The sequence below is a fragment of the Drosophila nasuta genome, chromosome 2L, assembly GCF_023558535.2.
Source record: "Drosophila nasuta strain 15112-1781.00 chromosome 2L, ASM2355853v1, whole genome shotgun sequence".
NCBI classification, from domain to species: Eukaryota; Metazoa; Arthropoda; class Insecta; order Diptera; family Drosophilidae; genus Drosophila; species Drosophila nasuta.
Window position 1 is genome coordinate 14,685,955 of NC_083455.1, and position 20,302 is coordinate 14,706,256.

A 20,302-nucleotide genomic window follows, 5' to 3' on the forward strand; every position below is an offset into this window, starting at 1 on the left:
ATTTTTAATTAAAGTTAAGAATTTTAATAATCGAATAGTGCTCCGAAATTACAAAATTTTAAAGTAAAATATAATTAGAGCGCGACATGTGGCTCTGTTTTTCTTTTTGTAATATTGTGTCGCTGCGCATTATGAAAGCGGCTGAAAGTAGAAAAGTACATGCATGGCTGGCACATAGTGGGTACTGGGCTTAAATCAAAAAACCCCATAATTCGCCACAGGATGTCTGTTCCACTTGAAGGAAAACTTTGCTACTGTTTTTGTGGGTGGGCCGATAAGGGCGACAAGTGGCAAGTGGCAAAGCAGCAACTAGAGAGAGAGAGATATAGAAGGGGGAGTGGGGGGAGAGGAAGAACATATCGCGCTGCGCTCACTTGACGCATTTGGAGTCCCCACTTGACTGTGCGACTGCGACTTGACTAACGGCAGGGAGTTTGCTTATCCTTATGCCATGCCTTTGTCTGCGTGTGTGTGTTTGTGTGAGTGTGTTATGCTTACACGATTCGCACACACACACGCACACACATGTACACTCGCATTTTCGCATGACTCCACTCCGTGTGCTTGTGCCGACAGATGGACGTTATGCCTGCTGTTGTTGCTGTTGCTGCTGTCGCACGCTTAAGTAGTATTACCTCCCTTCCTCACTCACCCACACACAATCACCCACAGACACCCACACGCTCATACTCACACATACGGCAAGCAAACAGCCACCCAACCAAGTTGCGGCGCCGGCAACAGACAGACGACATCGTCGTCGACGACAACGACGACGACTTGCTGCGTACGCCGGATGGCAATGGGAGGCGAAAGGCAAAAGGACACGAGGGCGAGGACACGTAAACAGCGTTGAATTACAGCCTGACAAACGGGGCGTTGAAGTCTCGAACTTAAAAGTTATGTCTGTGTGGGAGGGCACTCTACATGCGACTGCTTCTCCCAAACGACTCTGACGTCTGGCAGAGCAGAGCGGAGCGAGGGGAGCCAATGGCAATGTCTGAACCCTGCTGCCTCTGCATCATTTATAAGCCAGGCTAGGCCACAGATTGTCTCGACACCGTTCGGCCCAGTCCCGCACCCACATCCACACCTCCTTCCACATTGAAGCCTTTACCCATTCCACTGGGCAGAGAGCGCGCACGCAACGAAGCTGATGATGAGTGCACGCCAACCAAAAACTTGATGACTGCGCGGGGAGGTGGAAGGAAAGGAGACGGCTTAAGGTGTCACGTGCGCCGGCTCCTTGTTGCTGTCGCCGACGCCGTCGTTGTTGTTGTTGGCTTTTCCGTTGCCGCTGCTGTTGCTGTTTGTGCACATAATTCATGTGCCGAAGTTGAAATGAAGAGCAATTTATTGAATAATACTTTCACATGAGGTCAATAGCAGGATAGAAGAAACCTCTCTGTGCTCAGCCCGCAACAAACTTCTGACCGCATATCGAAATTCAATTGCGCCTATGATATAAGGAATTTTAGCAGATATTCGGCTAGGTGACGAATTAGTCTTTTCAGCAATGCTAATCGATTTTATTTACACCTAATCTTAGGGATCATATGTTTATACACAGAAGTAGTAGTTCAATATGGCAATTTCTTAATGAATTAGGCATTAGTTTTCTTTAATATTGTAATTCATGTTTTGAGTTCAACTTTAAATTCAAGGGGACAATTAACATATTTTTAGAGAGAGCATAAGTCGACTCCAATAATACTGAGATTTTCAATTTACAGGCTTAAAAAATCAAAAGTTTTTCCTGAAAAGGTATATTTTGAACAAAGAATATTAGGCTGACATGCGCATATCTTTTTGGATGATGCATTAGTTAACTCAATCTAACATATGTACACAAAACATGCTGTATATTCATAATTATTTCGCGATATGAGAAATAAATGCTACTAAGCTTCAAAAATCGAAAAATATCCGAACCCGATATTAACATATATCAAGCAGATCTTAATCTTATTACAATTGCAGGTCCTTAGAAAACTTGCTTTGCCTTGGCTTCCATTTCAGTTTATAATATTCAACTTCAATATTACTAACTTACTTATTCATCTGTTTTTTTTTTTATTTTTTCTTAGCTGCAGTTGACGCCGCACAAATGTCGCGATTAAGACATCCTTCGCAATTGGGTCGAAGCGGAGTGCAAATGGTCTGTCCAAAGCCTACAAAGAGATGATTAACCTCGGCCCAAAGCTCCTGTGGTAGCCAACTTTCCAGCTGCACACGCGTCTGCTCTGGCTCCTTGGTGGGTTTCTTAAGCCAGGCGAGGCGGTTGCAAATGCGATGCACATGCGTGTCTACGCCAATTCCAGTGATCTGATTCCAGGCAGTTGCCATGCAAATGTGTGCCATTTTCGGTCCAACTCCTGGCAGCTTGAGGAGCTCCTTAATATTGTCCGGTATGTCCTCGTTGTATTTATCAATTAATATTTGCGCCGTTTGCTTCACGTACTTGGCTTTGTTCTGTAGGAAGGAGTCAATTCGAAAGTGACAATTGTAAGAAATTAGATTAGAATACTAACCTTGTAGAAGGACACGGGGTGCAGCAATTTCTCTAACTCAGCGACAGGCATTTGCTGTATATTGGCAGGTGTTAGAGATCGAGCTTTTAAGCGATTCATAGCTTCGTAGGTTGTTTCATCTTTGGTCTGACTGGATAACATCAGAGCCACCAATTTGTGGAAACGTTGCGTCTAAAGAGACAGTTACTAAATTAATTGGTCTATGGATGTTGTCAAAGAATTTACCTTTTCATCAGCATTTTTGTCGGCACATTGATGGCATCCCTGAGTATCAACTGGAGCTGGTCTCTCGGAGCGCATCAGACGCACATTCTCCAGCTGTTGCCACCAGTTGGCATTGGGGCTGTCGACCTCAGTCTTAATACCGTTAGCTGGCTCACATTTTGGGACCTTTTTGGGACTTTCCAATTCAGTTTTAATTGAACTTACTTCAATCTTATCTACGTGCTCTAATTTTGGCACTATTTTGAAGCTTTCTTTCTCTGCTTTAATCGAATTCACATCAATTTTGTTATCACATTCATATTTTGGCACTACTTCGCACTCTACGATTGTCGCTGAGCCGATTTTTGTTTTTGTGGCTTTTGAATTTATTGGCGCTTCTTCTTTCCCAATTTGACGAGCTTTTTTGGCGGGCAAATCAGTTTTGAGTACTGCAGTGTTTGACTGACGTTGCTTGCGTGTTTGTCTGGGGGAAAAGTAAAGTGCAGCTGATCCGCCGGGTAAATCCTCGATGTCCTTAACATTAAAATGCTATTTAACTCAAACACATATGACATCTAATAACATTTCGTACCTGTAACTTGATTTCCTGATTGACAATTAGTTTCGGCTTTACAACTTTCTGAAACTTAGCCAATTTACTTGACAAAGATGGCATACTTTGTTTGTTTTGTGAAGACATTGTTCTAATATAGACTTTATATAACTTTAGCATTAAATTTGTTATTAATTTTATCGCGTAATATAAACAACTTTGTTTTGACACCGGTTCGCAGTGTGACCTTATCTAAAAAACAGCTGTTTTCAGTTTGTGCTTTCGTTAAGTGAGGAGCAGATGTGTTGAAAGAATATAAACAATATACAGTATTTTTTATTACTCGTTAAATAATCGGTAACCCTCCGATAAATGGCTAAATTTAAAACTTTTTAGCAATAGCAGTTTAAATTTCTTTAGTTTAGTTAATAATTATCTTTATTTTATTAAATGTTTGTATTTGACTGCAAAACACAACCATGCTAAACGTCTAAAAATCTATGTTTATTCAAATGTCAAAATCATCGATGCATCGATAGCGCGTTCGATGTTTCTCCACCTCTAGTATTTTTGCAAAATGTAAACTTTCCGGACGTTGCAAACTGCTGTCACACTGTCCTCATTCATACAAAAAAAATTAAAGTAAAAAGTAAATTTGACCAAAGTAAAATTTTGGCATATATAAATTAAATTAAAGATGCATTGCTCGACGAAACAAAAACAGGAAAACGGGGTGTGTTGAATAATAAGTTAAATGCTGCATCAACAAACGTAGTACACAGCAGCAGTCAATGGCAATATCAATTTGTGTATGATTTCGATTCGTGTGTATAATATAACAACAAGACAAATGCGAAAATTTTATAATTTTTATCAGTAAAAAGTTCAATGAGTAAACACAAAACGAGAGAAGGCATTGCTGATAATTTAGGCTGTAGATATTGTTAAATGAACAAAGCTGACCAAACTGGGATTAGCATTGAAAATCGCATACCAGATATTTACACACAAGCAAGCACACACACACACACACACTATTGCACACGCCCGCACACGCACGCACGCACACACACAAGCACTCGTTACATTTGACGGAAGCATAAAAAAAATTGCATTGGTAAGTTGGGCCCCTCGCTCGTATCATCAAAACAAATAAACAAATTGTAAAAATGTACCTAAGCTAATAATTAGTTGCTGTTGCGATTGTTTCGGTGCAAAGTGGGTGTATTTTTCTCCCATTTTAAATGCTACATTCTTTGCAACCAAGTATATATATGGGTGATATATACATATATATGTAGGGAATACATATGTATCCATATGTCTTATCTCATGCGTCATTTTCTTCATACTCGTTGCGGTTCCTGCCACAGCTGCACACAGTATCTTTTGTGCCTCAGTTTCTCGCCTGATAAAAAAAGAAAAAGAAAAAAACCCAAATGCACAGACTCCAAAATATGTGTTAATTGTCAGCTCTCTGCATTTTCCCTAGAAATCTTGGTTGAATCATAAACTCCTGTGATTCATACATTTCTAATCGCCCAACTTGGTGGTATTCCCAAATTTGAAGTGTCCCCGCCCAAAGTTGGCACCTGCTTTGACTAAAGAATTACATAAACCGATTTGATGTTGATCACCTAGAGATAGCTATCGCTAATTGTTGTGATATATATGTACTATATAATATATTGAGATACACATCGAATGGTATGTGTACCAATTAATTGATAGCACGAATTGCAAGTTGCTTTAGATTTGTTAGTTGTTTCTCTATAGAAATTAAACTTTAAATAGTTCTTATGTTTGGTAATGATAATTAATAGTGTGACTGATAAAATAGTTAAATATGTATATCGATAAAATCATTATAACCATCATATTCAGTAAGAGTCTAAAGACTGATTTAATTTTTAATTCATTTTCATGAATATATTTGTTTTATTTTATCTAAATTTTTTTGATATAAATGCATAAAAGGTGCCACTGTTGATCCAGTTTCCATTTCAAGCTACCTGCTATATATATATATTTGCCGTTAGACATGCGCTGATTTTTGTCGGTGACCCAAATAAATAACTCCCTCTCTGCCCCACCCACTCATAAAATGTTTGACACACATTTGTTTGAACTGTTATCAATAACAATTCATGGTATTTTCTGTATAATATGTTTGTTGAACTAAATTTCATGCGTATATAATATATTGTGTATTTAAGTAGAAAAGGGCAGTTGTGCTCTCCTAATATCATAAAATCAATTATGATAAAATGGTAAATAGTTATAGTATTTAATTTATTTAATGGACATGCATTATTAAAATGAGTTAACTGCTTTTGGTCTCTTACAGGCGACAGAGACGCTGGCAGAGAACGCTGGAATTGGAATGCGGGCCTCCATTCCGCCGGGCGTACGTGTTGTGCGCGGTCCAAATTGGATATGGTCGAATCAAGGTAGGACGGCAAACACCCGAAACAGCAATAGCAAAAGCAACGAAGTCAGCTAACACACACTTTGTTTACCCATTTGCGGAATTAACTAGCTACACCACACACAATTTGTTTATACAAATGTTGTTGTGTATATCCAAACTTATAGATTGTACCTGGTACACATGTATGTATATACTACATTGAGGTTTACACATGGCAAACGATCGGCACTCTTTGGCTGCCAGTGAATGTAAAGAGGACGCTGCTATTTTTAGCCACACTCAACACTCAAACAGCGGAATGCCTTCTTCCCAAATGACGTTCGTTTGAGAGTGTTTAGGGGTGTGCCTGTGTGTGTGTGATAGGGAGGGGGAGAACTCACACACTCACACACACATTTGCTTGTGACGTTTACCACACGGTTGCTACTCTGCTCGTCATAACAACAGGCAAGATTGTAGATAAATTGGGTGTGCTCAACTGTTAGATACCAGCAAACTTGAAGAACTATTAGAAGATCCCAATGGAATGTTTACTACAATGAATGTATTTATATAGTTTAGTTAGTACCCCAATTTCAAAAACACTAGCTTTTATAGTCTCAGAGATCTAAATGTTTATACAGACGGACAGACGAATAAATTACGTTTCAACTGTTGAAATTATGAACGAATATTTTTACTTTATGGGAATGTATTTTAGATATTTACAGTCGATATTTAAAAAACAAAAACCACAGGTGTTCTATTAACAAATTGAAATTCTCTTACAATCTCTGAGATCTTTGGAAAACTGCAAAAATTATCAAAAATATGTATTATTTATGGGAAGATCTTTAAGTTATCCTTAAATACCCTTCTTTCCATTGGATGGACGGGTATAGAACGAAGTCGGCGTTTTGTTGGGGCGCGTGCCATTTGAAAGTTTTTGGTATTTTTAACTTAAGGGGGAGCCAGCCAGGATTGCAGTTGCCACATACAAAAAACATGGAGTGCAGGAGAAGCCTGCTATAAATAGTAACAAACACAACGATTAACAGCTTGTCTATTGTTCAATTCTCGTGGGGATCTGTTACCAACATTCTCTCGCTCTCGCTCTTGGCTAACCTAACTCAACATAAATCATGTGTCTGGCGCGTGGGGAACTTTAAACAGATGTGTGTGTGCGTTTAAATTTAGAGTGCAACATGAAATTTGTTTGCTGTTGTGTGGCAGCATTTGCTCCACCGGATGGAGCAGCATTTCCCGTTGTGAACAGAGGGGGACGAGTAACATTTATAAATAGAGCACACAAGCGCAAGCTGAGAGCGAAGCCAACAACTACTACAACGATTTCTTCTTTGTTTCATTTCATTGTCCATGCAACAGACGACGGAGAAGGTCACGTTGGCACCGTTTGCGAAATAGGACGTTGCGGCTCAACACATTCACCAGAGAACACTGTTGTTGTTAACTGGGATTCGGGACATCGCACCAATTACAGAGTTGGCTATCAAAATCAATACGATCTAATCATTGTGGACAATGCACAAGTTGGTAAGGCAACAAACAAGATATAAAAACTATTTCTTTTGTTAACTATTTGTATTTTTAGGTGTTCGTCATTCGAATGTTGTATGTGATGGCTGCTCGAAGGGCATAGCGGGGATTGTGTTCAAGTGCGGCCAGTGCACCAATTATCATTTGTGCGCCTTCTGTTACGGCGCCAATCTGCACGATTTGGAGCACACCTTTGTACGCTACACAACACCCACATCGCTCGGAGTTCGCGTTCCGCCACGCAAAGGTTCACAGCGCATTCAGTTGCGGGGCATCTTTGTCAGCGCAAAGGTTGTGCGTGGTCCGGACTGGGAGTGGAACGATCAGGACGGCGGCGAGGGGAAAACCGGGCGTGTTATGGAAATTCGTGGCTGGGACAATGAATCGTGTCGCAGTGTAGCCAACGTATCTTGGGTAACCGGTTCAACGAACGTCTATCGACTGGGTCACAAGGGCAACGTCGATCTAAAGTATATAACAGCGACTTGCGGTGGTTATTACTACAAGGATCATATGCCTGTCTTGGGACAGACTGAGGAGCAGCAGCCAATCGTGGCGATGGTGAAGCCCAGCTTTTCAGTGGGCGATCGTGTTAAAGTCTGCCTAGAGGTGGATGCGCTGATGAAGCTGCAGCAAGGTCATGGCGGTTGGAATCCGCGCATGGTCGAACATCTGGCCAAGCTGGGGACTGTGCATCGAATTACCGAAAAGGGTGACATACGGTGAGTATACTGCTAACTCCTGCATTGAACTCCCTCTTATACTTTCCCTCTCGCAGTGTTCAATATGAGAATTGTCCCAATCGGTGGACGTTTCACCCCGCCGCTCTCGTTAAGGTTGTGTCGTTCCGCGTGGGCGACTTGGTGACCATCATCAACGATGCCAACAAGGTGCAGCAGTTGCAGAAGGGACACGGCGAATGGATCGACATAATGCGCCATGTAAGTACTTTATGGTATTTAACTATATCAGATCTTTAACTAATTTACTGTACTTTCAGGCACTGGGCAAACTCTGCAAGGTAGTTAAGGTGTACATGGATGGCGATCTGCGTATACAGCAACTCCACGACGGCTTCGAGTGGACGCTCAATCCCAAATGTGTTAAACTAGAGCGTTCACCACTGGCCACAGCTGCCGAGCGTTCCAATAGCATGATGGACTTGAGCCATCGACGCACCGATCATGTGATGACACCGCTCTCTGGTCTCTCCGGCAGTTCTGTGGCGGACAAACTGGTGCGCGAGGCAGCACAAGGCCATCTGGAGTTTGTGAAGCAATATCTTGACATGCATCCCGCGCAAGTGGATGTGATGAGCGGTGGCAAGGCGTGCATACAAGTGGCCTCTCATCAGGGCTACGTCGAGCTGGTCACCTACCTCATCTCCAAGGGCGCCAACGTCAATGTGGTGGACAAAGAAGGCGACTCGGCGCTGCATTATGCCGCCTTTGGCAATCAGCCAGAGACGATGCGTGTGCTACTAGAGCATGGCGCCGAGGTGAACTTCCTCAACTCCAGCCACTGTTCGGCATTGCACATTTGTGCGCACAAAAAGACGCCGCATTGCGTGCGCGAACTACTCCAGCACAATGCCAACGTTAATATACAGGACTCGTATGGCGATACAGCGCTTCATGATGCCATTGGCAAGGAGAACACTGAGGTCGTTGAGCTGCTATGCAATGCACCCAATTTGGATTTTACGGTAAAGAACAATCGTGGCTTCAATGTGCTGCATCATGCGGCGCTCAAGGGCAACGTGGTCGCGGCACGTCGCATCTTGCAGCTTTCGCGGCAGTTGGTCAATGTGCGCAAGGACGATGGCTTTGCAGCGCTGCATTTGGCTGCACTCAATGGACATGCCCAGGTGGTGGAGACGCTCGTCACGGAGGGACAAGCCGAGCTGGACATACGCAACAATCGCCGGCAAACGCCATTTTTGCTCGCCGTCTCCCAGGGACATGCAAGTGTCATTGAGCGGTTGGTGAAATTGTCGTGCGACATCAATGCCAAGGATGAGGATGGAGACAATGCCATGCATTTGTGCGTCCTCAAGAAGTCCAATTTGCAACAAGCCGCTGAGCCAGCCAAGGAGGAGGCGCCCGAAATACAAAAGTTCTTTGTCAGCCTCTCACAGACGAGCATACGCAACGAAGATCGTCTGATGTACAGCATTCTCATCTATCTGTCGCGTCATGGTTGCCGTGTGGAGCTCAACAATGCCAATGCCAGTATTTTCGAATGGATTACCGATCGCAATATACGACAGTTGATCTTTGGCCAGCAAAGCGCTGGCGGAACTGATGATGCAATCACCGCAACCACGACAACGACGACGACAGCAGCACCAACGCCACTTCAACGCAATATGCAAGCGCTTGACATTGGCTGCGCAACGGATGATGCGTCTGCCGTTGAAGTGGGTGAAGATGCCGCAGCAACATCTACAGCAGCTACAGCATTGTGTCTACCTCCGCCAGTGACGCAACCAAAGCCCAGCGAAACTGCAGCGGGAGGCATGCAACCATCGCCGGGCACCAAGAAGCTTAATTCGGATGCTGCCACAACAAGTGTGTCGCCACAAGTGGCGCCACGCAAGAAAGCACCAAAACCGCCAGTGCCAACAGCAGCAGCAACAACAGCAGCGACGGTCGAGGCAGCAACTGCTGCTGCGGCTGCATTGCCGGGTCTAATCTCTGGTCAACAGGAATGCATTGTTTGCAACGAGCCGCTGCAACTAGTGCGCTTCGGTAAGCGACATTTTATATCCCAACAAAATAGTATTCTCAATTCGTACTTTTTACAGAGCCTTGCCTGCATCAGATTGCTTGCGAAGAGTGCAGCATTCGTATGAAAAAGTGTCTGCGTTGTGGTGTTGTCATCGAGCGGCGCTTGGATGCGAACGGTCGTCAGGTGACAGCTGCGCAACAGCAGTTGTCCTCCACATCATCGCCCAGTGATCAGGCCCGTTTGCCATCGGGAGATCTGTTGCGCTATCTGGAGAACAAGGTGCAAGAGTTTGAAGAGTCACATTTCTGTGGCATTTGCATGGAACGCAAACGTGATGTGGCCTTCCTGTGTGGACATGGCGCCTGCTCCCATTGCGCCGAAACATTGCGCACTTGCCACATGTGCCGCAAGACGATATTGAAAAAGATTAATCTGTATTGAACGCGAGGAGATAATTCATTCAGTGATCTGGCAATTTTGCAACCAAAGTGGCTTGTATATATACAACAAACAAACATAATGATGATGAGCGTTATAGTTTCCATATTTGATGTGTCGTCGTGTCATCGCCGCATGCAAATATGTGTTTATTTCTAAATTTACTCCCCCCCACAATTTATTATTTATTCAATCACGCAACGAATTTTTCTGTTTTTTGGAGAAGCATATATACATACAAACATTTACATAAAAAAAAAAACATTTTTGCACTCGAAACAAAACCAATCACGCCCATACAATTCTCTAGTTTATTATTAGTGTCGTTTAACGAACAACGAGCAACTAACTAAATGCGATTAGATGTTTAATAATGCCAGCATTTTGATTTCGAATTTCTGGATTTCAGCAAGAATTAGATTTGGAATTAGATCGTTTGGCGCTTGTTATCGATAAAGTCAATTTGGTGGGCATGGCGTGCTTATCGATTACAACTCAGTGGTATTCATCAAACTGTACAGTTTTCTAACCATCTTCGTCAGTGCCGGCACTTTCTATACGAAATTTGGTCACACTGGAAAGCAAACAGAAAGCAAAGAAAAAACACACACGTCACAACAAAAAAGAAATACACACGCGTTTGATTTAGAAAACAGCCAACTATGTCTAAACAATTGGCTGATGTGCAGCCGTCAAGGTTTCATTTTTATCAGAAAGTTGCGCTAGGCATCCTCCTGACTGCCATTGTGCTCTCCTTGCCAGAACTATGCCAGAGTCAAGGCAAAGCCAGTTTTAAATACTCCCGCGAAGCAAATGAAAATTTCGATCCGAAAAATGCGCCGCCGGTAGAACACGATCATCATCATCACGACCATGATCATGTTCACCATGGACATGATCACCATCATCACGACCATGATCATGATCACCATGAACATGATCATCATCACGAAAACGATCACCATGGACATGATCACCATCATGAGCATCACGAGCATGCGAAGCCGGCAACGTTGGGTAAGAGAAGCTTTCGATAACGAAAAGTGCTCGTTGTTATTCTAATCTCTCATTTCGTATAGATATGAAGAGTATTTGGCTGCACTCAATTGGCTCCACGCTGCTTATCAGTGCCGCTCCCTTTGTGCTGCTTTACATTATTCCACTGGACAACAGCGAAGCGATGAAGCCCCGCCTCAAAGTCTTGCTGGCCTTTGCATCCGGCGGTTTACTTGGCGATGCCTTCCTTCACCTGATACCCCACGCCACACATCCTCATACACATGGCGAGCATGGACATGACCACGACCATGACCACCACCATCATCATCATGAGAAGACAGGCGAGGGTCATGGGCATGTCCATGATATGAGCGTTGGTCTTTGGGTGCTCGGCGGTATTATTGCCTTCCTCTCCGTAGAAAAACTGGTGCGTATACTTAAGGGAGGCAGCGGTGGTCATGGTCACAGCCATGGTGCACCCAAGCCAAAGCCAGCGCCCAAGGAGAAGGAACCCGGATCTGGCGATAAGAAAAAAGCCACAGCTAGCAAAGCTGGTAAACCAGCTGCTAAGAAAGCTGAACCCGAGGGTGAAGTGGAGATCTCTGGCTATCTGAATCTGGCCGCTGACTTTGCGCACAACTTTACCGATGGTTTGGCTATTGGTGCCTCCTATTTGGCAGGCAACAGCATTGGTATTGTGACCACCATCACCATTCTATTGCACGAAGTGCCGCATGAGATCGGCGACTTTGCGATACTCATCAAATCGGGTTGCTCGCGTCGCAAGGCAATGTTGCTGCAGCTGGTGACAGCGTTGGGAGCTTTAGCTGGCACTGCTTTGGCACTTTTGGGTGCGGGCAGCAGCGATGGCAGCTCAGCACCTTGGGTATTGCCTTTCACCGCTGGTGGTTTCATTTACATTGCCACAGTCAGTGTGCTGCCCGAGTTGTTGGAGGAGTCGACAAAGCTGAAGCAATCGATTAAGGAAATTCTGGCCCTGCTTACTGGCGTGGCTCTGATGATTGTTATAGCCAAGTTTGAATAGTTGCAAAATCATTAAATATAACTCATTTTGCGTGTCTTCAATAAAAATTACTCAAAATGTACTTTAATCGTTAACAACAAATACAATTGGCAATGAAAAGCTGCGAAGCACTTGGGCATCTGAATAGTAAAAGAGAAATGTGAAAAACCTTAACTATTAATATAATTTTGTACGTTATTAAATAACTTTTGTTTCTGATTCTACTGATAAATTATTTGAGCGTTTAATAAGCGAAATCATTTTGTATGTGGTGGTGATTATTAGTTGAAAGTTCGCTATAACTTTAAGTAATAAAAAGAAAACTCGGTCAATCGTGAACAGTAAAAATGTGACTACAATATAAATTTGTACGACGTTATTTAATAACTTTTGTCGCTGGGTCAACCGAAGAATTGCAATACAAAATTTTTTGTGGTACATATCTTGCTTGTTATAAAACATGTATATAAGTTTGTTGCTTTCGAGGTTAACTAGTTCTTCATGCAGCTCTTAATCTCGTTGAGACAATACTCGGCCTGCTCAATCGCATCAGCATTCTCCTGTTTCTTGCCCGTTTTCCAAGCGAGCTTACAAAAGTTTTCGGCCTCCTTGAGAAGACCTTCACGCAGATATACGAGTCCCAGATTAGCCTGTATAATGCCTTCCTGGGCGGTATCCTTCAGCTCTTTGGCCATCGATAAAGCCTGCAACAGTGTTTCCCTGGCCTCCGCATACTGTTCCAGCTGTCGAAATTAAATTAGTTAAGTCAAATACATCTAAATAACAAATAGATCAATTACATTCACATAAGCAACGCTGATGTTGTTTAAGATGGTCACTGAGGCATCGTTAAGTGTGCCGTAGACACCAATCAGGATATCTAACGCCTCTTTGAAGAGCTTCCTCGCCTCGTCATATTTGCCCTGCTTCATCAACAATTGGCCAAACCTGTAAATAAAAAAAGATTAATTTAACAACAGTTGGTTTTGTCTATTATGCTTTTAGGCTGTGTAGAACATGGAACAACCTTCAATACCAGTTCTTTGTCAAGCCATATAACTCCAAGATATCATTATCTTCTGGCATGCTCTGAACCAATTTGGCCAATCGCTGCAGAGTCCATGTAAAGCCCTGGAAACTCTTCTCCAGCTCGCCTTGTAGCTGCGACATGTGAGCGATTTTGGAGCTAATGTGCAGAATCTTTGGACTATCCTCCGAGTGGCCATCGGACATAAGGCGCTTCATTACATCCACAAAAAGCTTTTCTGCTTTGCGAAACTGTTCTCTTTCCATAGCAAGATTTGCCATCAGATCATAGACATATGTAATGCCCTTGAAGGACTGCATATCCTGTGCCATGCGCAAGGCGAGATGTAACATTTGCTCCGCCTTATCATACTGATCGTTTTGTATGCAGAGAATCGAGCGTTTTATCGTATTTATTAGCTTCGCTTCGGGTGTATCTTCTTCGTCCTTATCACTGCTGCCGCCAAGCAGAAAATTGAAACTGAAAGCAGCCGTAAACAGTAGGCTTGGAGGTGGAGAAGAGCTGGAGGATTTTTGACGTTGCCGTTGCTGCTCCTTTGGATGAATAATGCATAATGATCGCAATCCGTCGAATCTCAAACGACAGTTTTGATGAATGCCAATTGAATAGTCATATGGACTACGCACATAACGGAGTCGGCCAAATATTTGTGTTAATTTACTAAAATTCTTCACTAACATTTTTCTTATTAATGCATTGTTCAAACGATAAACTATAAAATTTTTTTAGATGCGATTTTGTTGGCTGTTGTTGTTGGTGTTCTCAATTACGAAATATGCGTCAATTCAGTGTTGTAAAGAAGCGAATAAAATTGTTTCGCCTAATTGAGTAAACAAAAGTTATAAGTTAATTTTCTGATATATCATGGTAGTTACTGATTTTTGCTTATTTCATACTAATTATATTTCTTTTAATTTCTAGTTTTTTAATAGTTTTTTATAAATAAACAAATTACTAATGATTATAATTTGTTATCGATGCGGCAGCAATGTGTTTGGTGACTGACAAGATAATCATCGATTTTGCAAATAATTAAAAATATAAATAACATTACTGTCGTAAGCAATACCAGAAGTGTTTTTTTCTGTGCCTAGCTATCAAGTGCTATCACTTACCAAATTTGTATTCACATTTACTCTTATTAACAAAATGCTGTTTTAAATGACCCGCCCTTTTACATGCGTAATTAGCGCAAAAAACATCGATATTTGCTATATCAATTTTTTATAAATAGAAATCGATAGTGTCATCGATATTGCTCCACCTCTATGCCAAAAAGCAACCCTACATTTTTCGATGGCGGATTGACGCTTTTCATTGGCAACACAAATTTTTTCTTTTACCAAAGCAAAGCAAAAACGTTGCACGCCGCAAAATAGGTAGCAAGTTATATATGTGTGTTCGTGACATCGCACATAATATAAATAATAATCGCATTTATTTATAGTGCGCGTTTATATAGTGGCAACAAACGAAGTGTGTGAAAAACGTTTTGATTTTACAGCTACAGACTGCGATGAGACGTCGTAGCGAGCGAAAAAAATCTTCGTCGCCTGCTCCATTGCCGGTGCAACGTCGTAGTCGCCGATCGCGTAAAGTTTCGGAAAATGAGAAAACCGAGGACGAGACAACGGTAGTGGTGGAGAAGGTTGACAAGGAGAAGGTTGAAGATACAAAAGCGCCACCAATAATTGAAGAAATCAATGAAGAACGCGCGTCGTGCGGTGAAGGGGAACGTGCCTCAAGTGAGGAAAAGCATGCGGCACCATCGCAGTCGCCGTCGCCAGTGCGCAAAAGCCGCAGCACACGTACGACACCCAAAAAGCGCAATCAACGCGACAAAAGCGTTGAGCACAACAATAAAGTAGAAACAATACCAGAGGAAATTGAGAATGGTGCTGAGACTGTCGAGAAGAGCGTTGATATCGATAATAATTTATCGAACTCAAAGAAGCCAGAGGAAATTGCTGCAGTTGAAGAGTCTACAGAGGCAGAACCCAAACCGCAGCCAGAGAAGTCGGAATCAGAATTACCGGTAAAATCGAAAGTGCAGGAAGAAGAAGAGACAGCTAAGGAACAGCACGAAGATGACACCACCGGCACAGGAACAGGGAAGGTCAAGGGAAAGGGTAGCCATGATGATGATGATGAACGGAGCATGGAAGAGGTAAAAGTTGCTTCGTCTTTAAGCTTTACAGCAAATAAGGATGAGGAACAACTAAAAACCACAAGCGATGTATTAGACATTCAAACAGAGGACGTTGAAGTGCGGAACCTTGAGAAGCCCAAATCGGACTCTGCCTCCAAACTGTCACTGCAAACTGATGAGCAAAAGGAGAATCAAGCGGAACAATCAGCGTCCCCAGCAACGGTAACATCAACGGAGCAGCATCCAGATAAGGGAGCAGCAAACAAGGAAGACGAGCCAGGCAACAACACGTCGCTTCAACGATCCGTGCGCAAGCGCAAGTGGCTAAGCAAGAAAATTGTGGAACGCACGCAACCAGTGCTGGCTATTTCAACGGATTCGTTGAAGAACATAATAGCTGATGTGGTGAATCCAGTGCCATTGAGCGATGTGCAATTGGAGTCATCATCAGAGGAAGAGGGCCTGGTCACCAGTGACCATGATGAGACAGATGAGCATTCGCTGACGCCCGAGTTAACGCGTGTGGCGGCTAAGGAGCGCGATGAGGGCAACGAGACCGATGAGGAGCAAAGACCGAAGCTACAATCGAAACAGCAGCATGATAAAGAAACGCCAGCTTCGCAAACGCTAAACAACAAATCCGTTGTTGAGAATGCACCAAATGCATCAGTAAATACAGCTGCTGCTGGTACTGCTCCAGCGGCTGTCGTTGCCCGCTCTCCAAGTCCAGCCCGAAATCGCGCCAGTCATGTGCTCTACATCAGCAATTTGGTGCGACCTTTTACCGTGTTGCAGTTGAAAGGTTTGTTGGCGCGCACTGGAAAAATCGTTGATGACGATGGCTTCTGGATTGATCGCATCAAATCTAAGTGCTATGTTGCTTATGCCACAGAAGAGTAAGTCGCTGTTGATTGCATTTCTGTTACTCATAACTAACATTTGCTTTTCTCGCCAACTTCTTTAGCGAAGCCATTGAAACGCGTCATGCGTTGCATGGAGTACGTTGGCCGGTCTCGAATCCCAAAAGTGCTTAAATGTTGACTTCGGCAGTCGCACAGACATGGATCGAGCAATACAATCGACGAAGAACGAAACTCCCAAGTATCCACAGGACAATACCAGAGATAATCAAAACGCAGGCAACACTTGGTCTCGCTTAGATGCTAGCGATAAAAAGGTAAAATTACTATATATACTGTCGTGTATATATAACTAATTCTATAAATGTTGTATTTCAAACAGCCTGCTCGTCCTGTACGTGAATGGGATGTTGGCAAAAAGGAGCCCAACGATCGCGACAAATCAAGTAATGACAGACGTCGTAGCAGCAAGGAGCGGGTCGATTCACGTCTGCGCGATTCGGAACGTGGCAAAGGCGGAGCGGATGAAGCGGAACGCAGTGGTCAGGATAGGAAACGCTCTAGGGAACGGGATCGTGGTGGACGCGATCGCGAGCGCAGTGATCATCATGGCCATGGACGCAGCAGAAGTGGCTCACCAGGTTAACAACTAAATGAAACCATAAAAAATTTACTATAAATTATATTTTTTTGCAGCGGTGAAATCGAAGAAAAAAGGAGAATGAACCACCAATCAGACTATTAGATGATCTATTTCGTAAAACCAAGGGCACACCGTGCATATATTGGCTGCCCTTGACACCGGAAGCCGTAAGAAAAACTTAAATTTTGTAACAGATTCCCTTAATAACCTTGTCTCTTGCTTTGATAGATCGCGGAAAAGGAGGCGTTCCGTCAAAAGCGCATCGAGGAACACAAACAGCGTATCAAGGAACGCGAGGAGCGTGTAAATAAAGAGCGTGAACGTGAAAAGGATCGCGATCGTCAACGAGATAATCGACGTAGCAACCGGTCGAATGATCGGCGCCGCAGTTCACGCAGTCGTGATCGTGATCGTGAGCGACGACGTTACTAGGCCGTAACTAATGAACAAGATCAACAACCAGTCACAACAACAACAAACAAAACAAAAAATAAACAAAGAAATGAAGTCATCTCGACAACCAAATTTTAAACAAACAAAACAAACAGCACGCAAGCAAAAACAAGAACAGCAACTTCATTTCAAGGGGTGCTTCATGCAACCAACATTTTCTTTACCTTTGCACTTTTGCAACGTTCTGTTCTGACCTGTTAAAGTATTCAACTTGAAGTTGAAAATCTCCAAGTTCGAGTTGAATATTTTTCCAAAAGACGGTAACGCCAAGAAAAGTATAACATTTGAAATTTCGATTTCTTTTTTTCCCCTCTATATATATTTGCTGTTCTATTTACCTACCATATAATATATATATGCATAACTTGATTTGATTTCTTTCCCAAATGTAGCTTTTTACAGCGTGCATCCTCAACAATTGCAACAAGAACAACAACAACAAGAACTACTTGAACATGAACAGCAGGTGTCGATTCAACACTCGTGGAGTCCCAATAAACTATGTCTCTGGAGCCCCAATAACTCTCGCTCGCTGCAAGTGTTTAAAAATATATACATTAACTATATAAATACATATATAAATATTCAAATCGTAATTGCAGAAGCATTAATTGAATACTTGTAATTAAATGAAATTTTAATGAAAACCTCTAGAAATATAATTTAAATCACACAAGGCAAGTTTGTGACCATGCCAAAAAAAAGTATATAACTCATTCTATCATCCAATATAAAACATTTGCAATTTCTAAAATGGAATTTTTCTTACATCGAAAAAATTATATAAAAGTAGTGCCCATAGTTCTTTACGGATTTAAGATCTTTTGTGCAAAACGAGTACGAATCGTTAAAAAAAACACATTTTATTTGATTAATAAACATTTACAAATTGAAGGAGATATATTGATATTCTTATATAAAATATCGCAAAAGTTGAAAAGAAAAATTAGTTTTCAATAACCAAGTTCCACTTTGGCCAAATCCATTTAATATAATGAATGAACTATAAAATTGCGTAGAAAATTGTCATAAAGAAATAAGAGAGAAATATATACATATATATTATATGTATTGTTAGTAAGTAGGAAAACTGGGATCAACTTGACTGGACCACGCATGAAGTCCACCCTCCAAGTCGCGTATGGAATGATCTGGGAACCGATTTCTCATGTGCTGCACAGCGATCTGAGAATCGTTGCCCCGCCTACACAATACTACTATGGGCAACTCCTTGCTATCCAACTGTGAGCCCAGCTGCTTCAGATAACTGTCGTCCAGAATTTGAGCCAATGGAACATTAACTGCTGAAGGCAGCTGGCAGATCTCAAACTCCGCCGGCTGACGTACATCGATGAGTAAATGTGCTGGCTGTTGTTGCTGCAGAGCCTTGTAATCCATAGCATCGATACGTTGCTCCGGTTCAAGGAGTTGCAGTGGACTATCCTTGTCGGTGGCATGCATGCCACAAAACTGCTCATAGTCGATAAGTTCCGTGATAAGCGGCTGGGGAGAGCAGATATGACAATTTTCACGCTTGCTGCGTATGCGGATGTTACGAAACTGCAATGTGCTGCCATCAAAAATGAGCAGCCGTCCAGCTAAGACATCGCCTAGCCCCACTATGATCTTAATGGCCTCCAGCGCTTGCAGCGATCCAATGGTCCCGGTCACGGCACCCAAAACACCTCCATCTCCACAATTAGTGACTGCCTCAGGTGGCGGCGGTACAGGATAAATACAGCGATAGCATGGACCCGTAACGCCAAAATTGTAGACGGTTAGTTGGCCATCCAATTTGAGGGCACTTCCCGAGACAAGTGGTTTGCGAAGCATCACACAAGCATCATTGAGCAAGTAACGTGTGGCCACATTGTCACTGCAGTCCAGCACGACGTCGTAGTCGCGTATGATGTGCATGGCTGTGAATCTACTGAGTAATCGAGTATGACATGAGATGCGACAATGTGGATTCAACTCTTCCAATGCAATCTTGGCAGATTCCGTTTTGTCCATGCCAATGCGTGTGATTGTGTGCAGTGTTTGTCGATGCAAATTGCTCTTATCGACGCGATCATAATCGACCAGTCCGACATGACCACAGCCAGCGCCAGCCAAATATTGTGCCGCTGGACATCCCAAGCCACCAGCGCCAACAATTAGCACTGAGCTGGTCTTTAGCTTCAGCTGACCGGCCACACCAAAGCCGGGCAAGATCAGCTGTCGACTGTAGCGCGCAATGTCATCGTTGGTTAACGGTCTTTGGTTTTGTTTTGGACTCACTGCATTACTGTCGTCATCAACATCTTTAGTTGTTGCCTCCAAATCTCGCAGTCTCTGCTTTTTGGCATTTAATTGAGCTGTTAAATCGGCAATCTCCTGACGCAGCCTTTCCTTTGCATTGTTCACAGCCTCGTCATCAATCATTGGTACGTTAAATAATTATTTTCTTCACTTTATGAAGAAATAGAAACTATTTTACTTCGTGTTTTGTTTGTCCACCAAGATGTTATCAGTGTGGCTGCAATTAGAAATATACCATAATTGTTATGGCACTTCAGCTTACAAGTCACTGTCTAGTAGCCATCAACAGCTGATTATTATTTTTAATTTTCTCAGTTTTTCTATTAACGATAAAACAAAATGTTATTGGTATTTTAAATAATTCATAACGTTATATAAATATAAATAACTGTTACCAATAAT

At 42.6% G+C, this 20,302-nt stretch overlaps 6 protein-coding genes across 8 annotated transcripts; 3 read left to right on the forward strand and 3 right to left on the reverse strand.

The window, feature by feature from the left end:
• Window positions 1–1,577: 1,577 nt before the first annotated feature.
• LOC132783704 (endonuclease III-like protein 1) lies at window positions 1,578–3,534 on the reverse strand. Its single transcript, XM_060789048.1, has 4 exons — window positions 3,328–3,534; window positions 2,757–3,269; window positions 2,532–2,702; window positions 1,578–2,472 (listed from the first exon to the last, which is right to left on the reverse strand). Exons 1-4 carry the CDS (start codon window positions 3,466–3,468, stop codon window positions 2,074–2,076), a joined length of 1,224 nt encoding a protein of 407 aa, XP_060645031.1. The 5' UTR covers window positions 3,469–3,534; the 3' UTR covers window positions 1,578–2,073.
• A 336-nt stretch (window positions 3,535–3,870) lies between these two features.
• Window positions 3,871–10,797, forward strand: LOC132783701 (E3 ubiquitin-protein ligase MIB2). 2 transcript variants are annotated; one of them, XM_060789045.1, is made up of 7 exons: window positions 3,871–4,021; window positions 5,636–5,738; window positions 7,085–7,252; window positions 7,311–7,977; window positions 8,034–8,196; window positions 8,256–10,005; window positions 10,062–10,797. In XM_060789045.1, the coding sequence occupies exons 1-7, from the start codon at window positions 3,986–3,988 to the stop codon at window positions 10,424–10,426; spliced, it is 3,252 nt and encodes a 1,083-aa protein (XP_060645028.1). In that variant the 5' UTR covers window positions 3,871–3,985; the 3' UTR covers window positions 10,427–10,797. The 2 variants fall into 2 exon arrangements, with proteins under 2 accessions (XP_060645028.1, XP_060645029.1); XM_060789046.1 differs by having other exon boundaries at window positions 3,883–4,405.
• Window positions 10,798–10,891: 94 nt separating this feature from the next.
• LOC132783702 (protein catecholamines up) lies at window positions 10,892–12,811 on the forward strand. The gene is made up of 2 exons (XM_060789047.1): window positions 10,892–11,440; window positions 11,503–12,811. Exons 1-2 carry the CDS (start codon window positions 11,086–11,088, stop codon window positions 12,465–12,467), a joined length of 1,320 nt encoding a protein of 439 aa, XP_060645030.1. The 5' UTR covers window positions 10,892–11,085; the 3' UTR covers window positions 12,468–12,811.
• Window positions 12,808–14,275, reverse strand: LOC132783705 (tetratricopeptide repeat protein 19 homolog, mitochondrial). Of its 2 annotated transcripts, XM_060789049.1 has the most exons (3): window positions 13,483–14,271; window positions 13,247–13,394; window positions 12,808–13,189 (listed from the first exon to the last, which is right to left on the reverse strand). In XM_060789049.1, the coding sequence occupies exons 1-3, from the start codon at window positions 14,172–14,174 to the stop codon at window positions 12,938–12,940; spliced, it is 1,092 nt and encodes a 363-aa protein (XP_060645032.1). In that variant the 5' UTR covers window positions 14,175–14,271; the 3' UTR covers window positions 12,808–12,937. The 2 variants fall into 2 exon arrangements, with proteins under 2 accessions (XP_060645032.1, XP_060645033.1); XM_060789050.1 differs by lacking the exon at window positions 12,808–13,189 and having other exon boundaries at window positions 13,261–13,394; window positions 13,474–14,275.
• Window positions 14,276–14,787: 512 nt separating this feature from the next.
• On the forward strand, window positions 14,788–17,671 carry LOC132798517 (apoptotic chromatin condensation inducer in the nucleus). Its single transcript, XM_060810439.1, is given in 6 exon segments — window positions 14,788–16,539; window positions 16,608–16,665; window positions 16,668–16,820; window positions 16,886–17,144; window positions 17,204–17,313; window positions 17,375–17,671. Coding segments are annotated over 6 exon segments (2,313 nt in total). The 5' UTR covers window positions 14,788–15,010; the 3' UTR covers window positions 17,579–17,671.
• Window positions 17,672–18,505: 834 nt separating this feature from the next.
• On the reverse strand, window positions 18,506–20,134 carry LOC132798262 (adenylyltransferase and sulfurtransferase MOCS3). Its single transcript, XM_060810096.1, has one exon. It carries the CDS (start codon window positions 20,021–20,023, stop codon window positions 18,674–18,676), a length of 1,350 nt encoding a protein of 449 aa, XP_060666079.1. The 5' UTR covers window positions 20,024–20,134; the 3' UTR covers window positions 18,506–18,673.
• Between the last annotated feature and the right edge of the window lie 168 nt (window positions 20,135–20,302).

Coding starts and splice junctions, on each gene's coding strand:
- LOC132783704 (XM_060789048.1), bottom strand. CDS start 3,468: ATGCTAAAGTTATATAAAGTCTATATTAGAACAATGTCTTCACAAAAC. Junction 3,270..3,327: donor ATCAGGAAATCAAGTTACAG/GTACGAAATGTT, acceptor TTTAATGTTAAG/GACATCGAGGATTTACCCGG. Junction 2,703..2,756: donor ACAAAAATGCTGATGAAAAG/GTAAATTCTTTG, acceptor CTGTCTCTTTAG/ACGCAACGTTTCCACAAATT.
- LOC132783701 (XM_060789045.1), top strand. CDS start 3,986: ATGCATTGCTCGACGAAACAAAAACAGGAAAACGGG. Junction 5,739..7,084: donor TTGGATATGGTCGAATCAAG/GTAGGACGGCAA, acceptor TCCATGCAACAG/ACGACGGAGAAGGTCACGTT. Junction 8,197..8,255: donor GGATCGACATAATGCGCCAT/GTAAGTACTTTA, acceptor CTGTACTTTCAG/GCACTGGGCAAACTCTGCAA.
- LOC132783702 (XM_060789047.1), top strand. CDS start 11,086: ATGTCTAAACAATTGGCTGATGTGCAGCCGTCAAGGTTTCATTTTTAT. Junction 11,441..11,502: donor TGCGAAGCCGGCAACGTTGG/GTAAGAGAAGCT, acceptor CATTTCGTATAG/ATATGAAGAGTATTTGGCTG.
- LOC132783705 (XM_060789049.1), bottom strand. CDS start 14,174: ATGTTAGTGAAGAATTTTAGTAAATTAACACAAATATTTGGCCGACTC. Junction 13,395..13,482: donor TATGGCTTGACAAAGAACTG/GTATTGAAGGTT, acceptor TTTTATTTACAG/GTTTGGCCAATTGTTGATGA. Junction 13,190..13,246: donor TCAGCGTTGCTTATGTGAAT/GTAATTGATCTA, acceptor TAATTTCGACAG/CTGGAACAGTATGCGGAGGC.
- LOC132798262 (XM_060810096.1), bottom strand. CDS start 20,023: ATGATTGATGACGAGGCTGTGAACAATGCAAAGGAAAGGCTGCGTCAG.